General features: G+C 30.0%; 2 protein-coding genes across 3 annotated transcripts; both read right to left on the reverse strand.

Moving 5' to 3' along the window:
• Window positions 1–185: 185 nt before the first annotated feature.
• On the reverse strand, window positions 186–2,347 carry LOC101266030 (GATA transcription factor 15-like). 2 transcript variants are annotated; one of them, XM_004239748.4, is made up of 3 exons: window positions 2,088–2,347; window positions 1,268–1,396; window positions 186–784 (listed from the first exon to the last, which is right to left on the reverse strand). In XM_004239748.4, the coding sequence occupies exons 1-3, from the start codon at window positions 2,106–2,108 to the stop codon at window positions 344–346; spliced, it is 591 nt and encodes a 196-aa protein (XP_004239796.1). In that variant the 5' UTR covers window positions 2,109–2,347; the 3' UTR covers window positions 186–343. The 2 variants fall into 2 exon arrangements, with proteins under 2 accessions (XP_004239796.1, XP_010321383.1); XM_010323081.3 differs by having other exon boundaries at window positions 1,268–1,399.
• A 4,322-nt stretch (window positions 2,348–6,669) lies between these two features.
• On the reverse strand, window positions 6,670–9,789 carry LOC101255382 (uncharacterized). Its single transcript, XM_004253370.5, has 4 exons — window positions 9,407–9,789; window positions 9,119–9,291; window positions 7,726–8,082; window positions 6,670–7,368 (listed from the first exon to the last, which is right to left on the reverse strand). Exons 1-4 carry the CDS (start codon window positions 9,634–9,636, stop codon window positions 7,001–7,003), a joined length of 1,128 nt encoding a protein of 375 aa, XP_004253418.1. The 5' UTR covers window positions 9,637–9,789; the 3' UTR covers window positions 6,670–7,000.
• Window positions 9,790–10,097: the final 308 nt, after the last annotated feature.

A 10,097-nucleotide genomic window follows, 5' to 3' on the forward strand; every position in this document is an offset into this window, starting at 1 on the left:
CATGCACAAACCTTACGTAACGAGGTTTTCGATAGATTCTCAGCTAAACAATGTCCTAACCACTAAACAAAAGGGATAAAAATGGCTATTATCCTAATTTTGGGAAACTATTTTTTGTATCAAACATATTAAGGTTGTTGCCATGTAATGAACATTAAGAAATAATTTCATCAATCAAGTCATCATCAAGATAAGAAAATAATTTCATAAATGAACTAAAATAGTAGTATAAAATTAATGAAATGAAAACATAAGAGCTCTCCTCAACTTTCTATCTACTCATAGTCTTCCAAATCGAATTAGCACTTCTCAAATCAAGCTAAACTTCTCCGAGCTGAAACATTCAACCGACCCACAAAGTACTACTTTTACTGCCAAGAGTACAACATTTCTCGTTCTTTCTTTCCTTGTCGATTTTCATCCTTCCATGAGTATAAAAAGAGCCACAAGAAAGAGCCATCAACAGGAATGCTGCTTGTTCTACTTCTCCAAGCTTTCTCTTCTGAGTAGATCTTGATCTTGGTCTCTGCATAACGACTTCTTCTTTACCAAAAGGAAGTAATTTCTTTTTCAACGAAGAAGAAACAATGTTCTTCACAAAGTTACTGCTTTTACTATCATCACTGTTGCTGCTGCTGCTACAACTTTGGTTCAAATGGTGCTGTACTTCAATGTTTTTATGTCCAACCACCACTGATTTCTTTGATTTCTTCTCTTCGTTGTTCAACCCGAGAAAGGCTCTCCTCTTTTTCCTACTTTTGATCCCACAAGCATTACATAGTGACTGCATTCAATCATCAAAAAATCGGAAACTCAAATAAGATGGTGTCCATTATAATCATTGAACTATTACTCCACCTTCCCATTTCAAGCAACAAATTATCATTTTAATCCGTTCTAAACATCATATTTTACTTCTAACGGAGAGTTATTACAACCAAGAATGTTTAACGAGGCATATGCAACATTGCAGCACCAATTCCATGATCATCTAAACCCAATACTTTAGATGCGAAGCGTAACTTTGTGTAAAATTACAGCCAAATTGCAACAAATAACAGATATAAACAACTCATAATCATACAACACAACAATCTTTCTTTCTTAAACCATGTCTCAAATAAACAATGTACTTTGAATCCAATTTGAATCAACATATACACAGCTTATACGAACTTATAATTCTACAACATGATTTATTCTTCTTTTAATCAAAAAAACAGATCAATGTTTGACTTGAAGTCGTAAATTAGACAGTAGTACTAACCTTGGGACCAGCAGGTCCACCTCTCCAAAGAGGTGTTTTTGTGGTACCGCAATCAGCACAAGTCTTGACGTTACTTTGGCTAGTTTCCGGTGAAGTAACTCCGCTACTCATTTCTTCAGATCCTAAACCCTGCTGCAGCACAAGAAACAATTCAAATCAAACACTAATGAACTTCACAGAAACCCCCCCTACTGAACTAAGCAACAAGAACAATGTAGCTAATCAGAAGATCCAACTGAATGATTACAATTGAGAATATTTCTCCAACAGTTACACAACACCCATTACAGAAAACAAGCTAAAATGACCCAAAACAAGCTCAATCACGCTTCATTTTGATATTGATCAAGTAAAATGACTCATAACTAAGCTCAATCAGACTTGATTTTGACCTAATAAGAATAAGTAAAGCTAGTGATTTATCACTCAGATCCACCATTTTGGATCAATCACCTAATCAGAAAAACCCAAACTTCACAAGTAATCACACAAGACAAGACCCAAAACAAGCTAGATTTAAACCTAATAAGAAAAGGTAGTGATTTATCACTTAGATCCATCATTTTTTATCACCTTTTTCAGAACAATCTCAACGAAATGAGTAAACACAACCAGCAATCACGCAAGACCCACAACAGAAAACCACTAAAAACACACAAAAACAAGGTGAATAACTCTTCATTTTCGACCTCAACTGAATGATCACACTGAACCAACAATCACACAAACCCCATATACTAAATCGGCTAAATGACCCAAAACAAACTGAATCACACTTGATTTAGACCTAATAAGAAAAGGGTAACTAAGGATCACTTACTTTATCACTTAGATCCACCATTTTCGATCACTTTTTCAGAAGAATCACAATGTATAAACTCCACCAGCAATTACTCAATAACCCACCAAAAACACCCAAAAAAAGCTCAATCAAACTGGATTTTTGAGCTCTATCAAGTAGATAGAACAACAATAAGAAACCCCACCACTCAAAAACTCAAAAAAACGAAGAAGAAATTTGAGCTTAGTTTATAGATAAGAGAAGAAGAGTGATAGTGGCGGAAAAAATATGGAATCTGTGGTTTATAAGGGAGTTGTAATACGAAAAAAACCCTAGGTGCGCGGGAGTGTGAAAAGACGAAAATACCCTTTTCAGACAATATTTTTTTACCCGCCAAAAAATATGCTAATATAACTGAAAATGGCGCCATTAAAATTTGTTTTTTTGTATTTTTGGGGAATTGAAACAATTTCATTTTTTGCCGCTTTATTAAAAAAGTAAAAAAAAAATGAAATTTTTAAAATAAATTAAGTTCAATGTTTTAATGGAGAAGGGTAGTGTGGACTTTTTATTTATATATAATATTCTCTACGTCTCTAATTACTTGTCCGATTTTCCTTTTATAGTTGTCCATTTTGACAAATCAAGAAAGAACAATTTATTTTACCTGTTATACCTTCAATTAAATGACTAGTTATCTTGAAAAATATATATAAAAAATTTCCACTTCATAATTAATAAGGGTAAAATCGTAAACTCACTATTTCATTAATTATTTTCTTAATAGGTGTGTCAATTCAAAAATGGACAAATAAAAAGGGACAAAGGGAGTATAATTTAGAGTAAAGAATGATTTTACTATTAATATTATGTTGGTATAATATTAGTACATATAACTCTATTTAACTTAATATTATGCAAATATTAAAGGATAAACTATAAGTTATACACTTCGTTCGTTTTAATTTATTTGTATGATATTGAGAAGTAGTTTAGTGTTTGAAATTAGTTTTGAATGTTTCTCTTTCTTTTTTTGACAATTTTTAAATTTTAACTTTTCACCTAACATGTTTAATATTATAAAAATTTACTTATTTTTAAATTAAGTATATTATAGAATTTTTTAAAAAAATCATATCAAATCAAAACGAATTAAATAAAATAAAATAGATTTATTCACGTAAGATACATGTTCACATGGCTCTAAGGGCAGATGTAATTTTATAATATCGATTTTATTTGAATTCTATATTTTCTACGTAGAATATAAATGTATGTGTAATAATTTATTAAAATTTGCAATAGGTAATAGGCATGAATCAATGATTTCAAAATTTCAATAGGTTCAATATGAAAAACTTTAAAGATTGAATTAATAGAGTTTAAATGATGAATTTATCTATTGTATGACCTAATAATTTATATTTAGACCTTGATATGTACTGAGTAATTTACAAAATATTTATAAAACATCAATAATTATTACTGTGAATATTCACTTGAAATTGTATAAAAATATATAAACTTTAAATCTTAAATCTATCTGTTAGACATAATCACTTATAATTAAAAAAAAGAAAGAATAAAGTCTTTTTAATATAATTGTTAAAATTAAAATAAATAGATAATGCTTGGAATATAGGGGGCGTTTAATAAGGTCAAGAAGAAGAAAATCATCCTCCATTTTTTTCTTTTCTAAAAAATATTTTGGATATTTTGATTTCTTTTATTCTTTTTATTGAATATAATAATGCATATTAGACTTGTATTTTCGTACATGACATTTACATTTTGTTTGGATCATTGTTATTCATTGTTTCATAATGTATTACATTGTATTGTACTGTATTGTGTGGTAGATACAATGTTTGGCTAGACTGTATTGTTTGTTCATTTTTAATAACTTTTTAGTTGTTTGGTTTGATTGTATCATACTGTATTGTAATTTATAAATTTACAAAAATATTCTTAATTATCCTAGGGTAGGAGGTTTGACTAGATTTAAATAATATAAGATAAAGGGTAAAATAGTATTTTGAAATATTATATAAAGATATAATTGAAAAAATAAATTAAGTAACAATGGGAACACATCAAATTGATTGTTCCATAAAATAGCGGTTTTCATTGTTACGTAACAACGAAATTTAACAATACTGTACAATACATTTTAAATAACAATCAAAACAAACATTGCAGGTATAGTAACGATACAATACAATACAATAGATAACAATGATTCAAACATAGTGTAAATGGATTTATAACGATGTTTTTAGAAGTGCATGATTGAAACTTTAAAAAAGAAGAAGCCGAAATTGATATCGAATTTCATCACATTCTTATAATTATTTTTACATTCGATATAATAATATACATTGATATCGTTATTTTAGAATCTATTCGAATTAATTATTAGGAAGAATGGAATCAAATGTTATAAAATATGCTTGGGAGTATTCCACTAATGAGACAAATAAATAATAATGGTTGAAATAAAAACTTAGGAAAATTATTTCGAAAGGAACGACAAGAAACAAAATAGGAAATCACTTAAGAATTTTATTTGTTACTAATCTTTAAAGTACGAAAAAAAAATAACAATACTATTCAATTTACGCCACCAAAGGTTGTGCGTAGACTCGTGAGAATGATCGAGTTGATTGATCATGTAATTTTTCAGTCGGTTTATTATACTAAACTTGTTCAGTATAATTTATTTTTGATGTATGATTTACGAATTACTATATGAATCTCGAACATATCTAAAGAATAACAATTACGATTTTTCTGGTGAAAATAAATATTGTGAATACATGACGAGTGAAGTGTTTGCCAATAAGTGGTAAGGAGTAATTGGCGTGGCTAACACCTCCTTGTATTTTATGATACTCTTCGGTGTAAACTTGATTCAACGCATAAAAGAAAAATGACAAAAATTACGCTTTTGAGTTCTCTTATTATCGTTATTCTCTATTAGTTTTATGAATTCTCAAAATTATTCATCTTCGCGCATCAGATTAATGCATCATGTATAAAATGTAATGTATCTTACTTAACGATTAATGTATCAACGCTTATATTATTGTATCAGTTTGAGGAATTTCTGTAATTATAAACTTGTAAAAGACAAATGGTAATTTAACCTTAAAATTATGTGATTTCTGTCCTTTGCTCTAAATAAAATGTAATTGTATAGTAATACTCCTATTATTAAGTCATTTAAATATTGAAAAATAAATAATATTTAATAATAAAGCTAAAATAATAAAATTGATTTTGTGAAAGTAAAAATAAACATCATATTTTGATATAGTAAATGATGCACAATGCTAAAAGAAAAAAAAAGAGGAAAAATTCTCACATTTCTACCACTTATTATGATGAAATATTGCACACAAATCCCTTAACTACGATAAACAATTTAGCACTGTATATTAATATATTATACGGAAAAGGGCCTAAAATACCCTTAAAGTATTGAAAATGGTACAAAATTACTTATCATCCACCTATTGGCTCTAAAATGCCTTTTTCATCCACCTATTGGCTCCAAAATACCCTTGTCATCCACCTTTGAGTTCAAAATTGACCACTTATTTAATGATTTTGAATTTAAACTATTTAAATATTTTTTAAAATACATAATGCTCAACTATTAGTTATAATTTAATTTATTTGTATCATTTATAAACCAACTCACTACCCACTAATTACTAACTAAACCCCACCCAATTAATAATCCAACTATTGTATCAAAATCGTCATAAACACTACTAAAACACGATGAAATTATAGGTTCCTAAAAGTGATATCCAAAATTATTCGAGTCCGAATTAAGGCCCCAATTAAATTTATGTTGAACCGCTTATTTAGGAGGATACTTTCAATAAGATTCTCTTTCAAAATTGAATTAGAAATTTATGATTAAATGTAAAGAATTAATATATCCCGAATTAATTCATGCGCTTTTTTAAAATATACTTTTACAAATATTTATGATTTGTTTTAAAACCTTTAATATATTATTTTGAAAAAAAAAAGTTATCTATAAAGTAACATCACATAAATGAGACGTAAGAATAATTAAGATAAACATAGTCAGACTTTTAATTTGTCGGTAATTTTTATTTAGACACTTGAATGTATTGATAATTTACTTTTATAGCTATTTTTGTCTCAAATTTTTAAAAACACTCAATTGGCAGTAGCTTTTCTGTTGTTGCATTAATAATGTGACAGGTTTATTAATTTAGTGGGTTTAATTAGTAATGGGTGGGTAGTAGATTGATTTATAAATTATACTAATAAGTTAAATTATTACAATAGTTGAGCGCCACGTATTTAAAAAATATTTAAATAGTTTTAATATAAAACCGTTAAATAAGTGATCAATTTTGAACCAAAAGGTGGATGACAAGGGTATTTTGGAGCCAATAGGTGGGTGAGAAGGGTATTTTGGAGCCAATAGGTGGATGGAGGGTAATTTTGTACCATTTCCAATACTTGGAGGATATTTTAGGCCCTTTTCCGTATATTATAATATAATAATAATAATAATAACACCAAAACCCTACTACGTTGAGCTACTCAAAACCATTCATAAAAAACTTATCACAACTTTTTGTTAGCTAGACATTAAATTTAATTCAACCAAGAATTACAACAACAAAGAAAAAGGAGATCCCCTCAAACAAATTTAATCCGTGACGGAATCAGAAATTCTAAGGGTCGAAATAAAAAAAATTGCAAAAACGCCACATATGAAATTTGAACATGCAACCTAAAACAATTTCAAACCGACCCTATTTTTGCACACACAACATAACAACAAATCGAACTCCTTTCAATACATGTAAGCTCCGACACTCATGAACCCTAAATAGAGAGTAAAAAGACAAAGATTGCCGAACCACAAAAGATCTATTGTACGCAGACTTACCATTATAGTTCTAATACTTGAGTCTTTTGTTGTGAGATTGACTACATTTTGAGAAGAAATTTGCAAGAATTGCAAAGAAGGCACCAATGCAACACAAGATCCATGTCAAAAACAGCACAATCCAATCCTTCAATTTCTTCTTTGGCTGATGATTTCTATCAGATTGCATTAGTGATCTATACACAGCTTCAGTTAGGGCAAATGCTGTTACTGGATCTGATTCATCTGGTAATATTCCCTGCTCAGTCAAACACGCTATATCGTAGACCCCTGTTGTCTCCGGTATACCTAGAAATTCACATATTTTCAGCCGGCTATTGATCCTCTCCTCCGTGCTAATCGTGTCACCGTGTGTCAAGATTAGCAATGGATTCTCATCTAATTGAAGAACAACAAAAAACAATAGGTTATAAAGAACTATAGAGCAGATTCAGATTCAGATTCAACCAAATGTTTACACGCTACATGTTGTAGACATACATTTGTTTATTCTGTAAACAATGCAGAGTCCTATACAAGAATCTTACAGTAATTAATGTGTAAAACACCATTTGAAGAATCTGGCACGCACTCAAACAACATTTCTGAAGAACTCGAACAACATATAGGATTTATGCAGAGTTTTTGCAAATCTGTCAATGTTGCTTGAACGGTCACAGTTCACACCTCTATTTCAACATGAATCCGACAACATTTTTGAAAAGTACGAACCAAAGTTTAAAAAAATGAACTTACTTGATTTCCTTATAGAAGAATTGTTGAAAAGGCTCTTCAAGGCGACTACGTCCTTCAAATCTCCAGAGTTGAAAGCTTTGTTAATCTCTGATAAATCAGCCACAATTATTGCACAATCAACATCCCTCTTAGTGTACCTTTTATTTGAAATCTTATTATTATTATCATAATCATCGTGTCGAAAACAAGGTTGATTATGTCGAACGCCACGTGTCATCCATGTAGAAACTTCATCTAATCCCTCAATCATATCATTAGTATCTAATCCCCTTGTATCATACACACAAAATCCACTTCTCATTGATCTCAACACATTGTGTTCTTCCAAAAACATAGTTGTATAGTGTGAACTCCCACCTATATATAACAAGATTCAACAAAGTGTCAAAGGGTCGATAATCAGAGACGGATTCAGAATTTTAAGTCAGCATACAAAAGAATACCTCCACTATACATTATCATATACGAATCTTGTTTTATATTTTTTTTTGAAACACACATACATATGAGTTTTAGCTAACATGATAATCGACACTATTGAGACTGAAATCATTTGGTATCTAAAACTCACTTAGCTCGATTAAGTAATACAAATTCGTACATCATAGAGCCTAATTATAAACTTAAAGAAAGAACTGTTCAATACAGGAGTTCCTTTCATTTTCGGGACTCAAACTCGAGACATTACTCAGTGGGCCCTCCAATTGGTGGAGTTCATAAATTTTTCACAGCAAAACCAAATGATGTATACATTTATTAAATTAGCCAACACCTCTACCCTCCTTGACAGCAAGATAATGGACCATCTTCACACCTGTGATTAAATGTGGTAACCCTCCACCCCACCCCACCCACCCACCCAACCAATCTGAATTAATGCCAATTAACCTAAAGTGTTAATTTAGTTACCGCTGAACTATTCGAAATAGGCAAAAATGTTCACAAAATTAGTTCGTTTTCTATTGTTTCGGAACAACCACTAAAACGAAGGATATTTTTGAGCCAAAAACATAACATAGGGTAAATTTGACCAATTATCACTCTCTAATATCTATTTCAAGACTTAACAAAGCGCTAGCGGATCGAGTTTTCCAGAAATAGCACAATAAAAGCTCTATTCAAAACGTAGAACTAGTGAAAAATTCAAACAAACGAGCACTACCTCATTCCATTCAAAGGAGGTGAAACCACTGGACTACAATAGCTTGTTGTGTCAAGGGTGTTCAAAATATGTTATTTTAATCGTATCATTTTACTTGTATATATGATACTTTTTTTCAACAAAAGGTGTCCAATTGGACATTCTCGACCGACCAAAAGTTAGTGAATTCACGTAAACCCTTAGCTAAAAAAAAGGTGGTACTATAGAGAAGAGGATAATGAGTGAACATACTTGATGTTTGAGCAAAAGGGATGAGACCAGATCTACCAAGAACACTATACATGTAATTAATAAGTGAACTTTTTCCAGAAGCAGATAATCCAACTAGTAAAATTGTGATCATTGGTGGTATTTCCATATCTTCCTTCTTTATCCCTCCTATTGGTAACCAAAAATCCCCTGCCCTGCAAATAACATTTACTCCATGTCATTAGAAATTCAACAGGTAGTTGACTTTCAAAATAAAAAATATCGAAAAACCAAACAGAAAAACTCAGAAGTACTAGTAATGATTTTTACCTGTAACTAATAAGTTTGTGTCTAAGATCTTCAAGTCCTTCAGTAGAAATAAAAGCTAATCTCTCCATTTCTCTAAGGATTTTAAGCCTTGGTGTGAGTTTTGATAGATCAGAAATGTCAATTTTAAGATGACCATTTTCATCAAAATCTTCTGGAGTTCTCCACCATAAACTGGCTGTTTTTGGCGATGAATCACTTTGTTCTTCATCACTAAATGAAATATTTCTCATCTTCTTTTTTTTTTTAAAAAAAAGTAAAAAAACTTTTTTTGAAGTTTTGTAAAAGATGGAGAATTGAATTAGTTGAGGAATTATGTGTGTTTTTATGGATCTAGGGATTTATTTGGGACAAAATTACAAAAATGGTCCTTTATGTTTAGTGGTAGGTTCAAATTAGTTTATCAAATATATATATAATATCAAATATATACATTTGAGTAATATTTGTCTTTTAAGAATATCAAAAGGAAAAAGTATAGAGTATTTCTAGGCTATAATTAAAATTTCAAAGATACAAATTGATTAAAATTAAGGTTTTATTACCTTTCAATCTATTTTTGTCTGTAATTTTATACATCTCTTTTATTTACGTGGCATTCAAATACTTCCCACATGCCTTAACTGCGTAGAGTCATGGAGGGTGTATGTAGGGGTGTGCATTTATTTTTTCGTTTCATTTTTATACTATTCAG

Source organism: Solanum lycopersicum, chromosome 5 (assembly GCF_036512215.1).
Source record: "Solanum lycopersicum chromosome 5, SLM_r2.1".
Classification (NCBI taxonomy): domain Eukaryota; kingdom Viridiplantae; phylum Streptophyta; class Magnoliopsida; order Solanales; family Solanaceae; genus Solanum; species Solanum lycopersicum.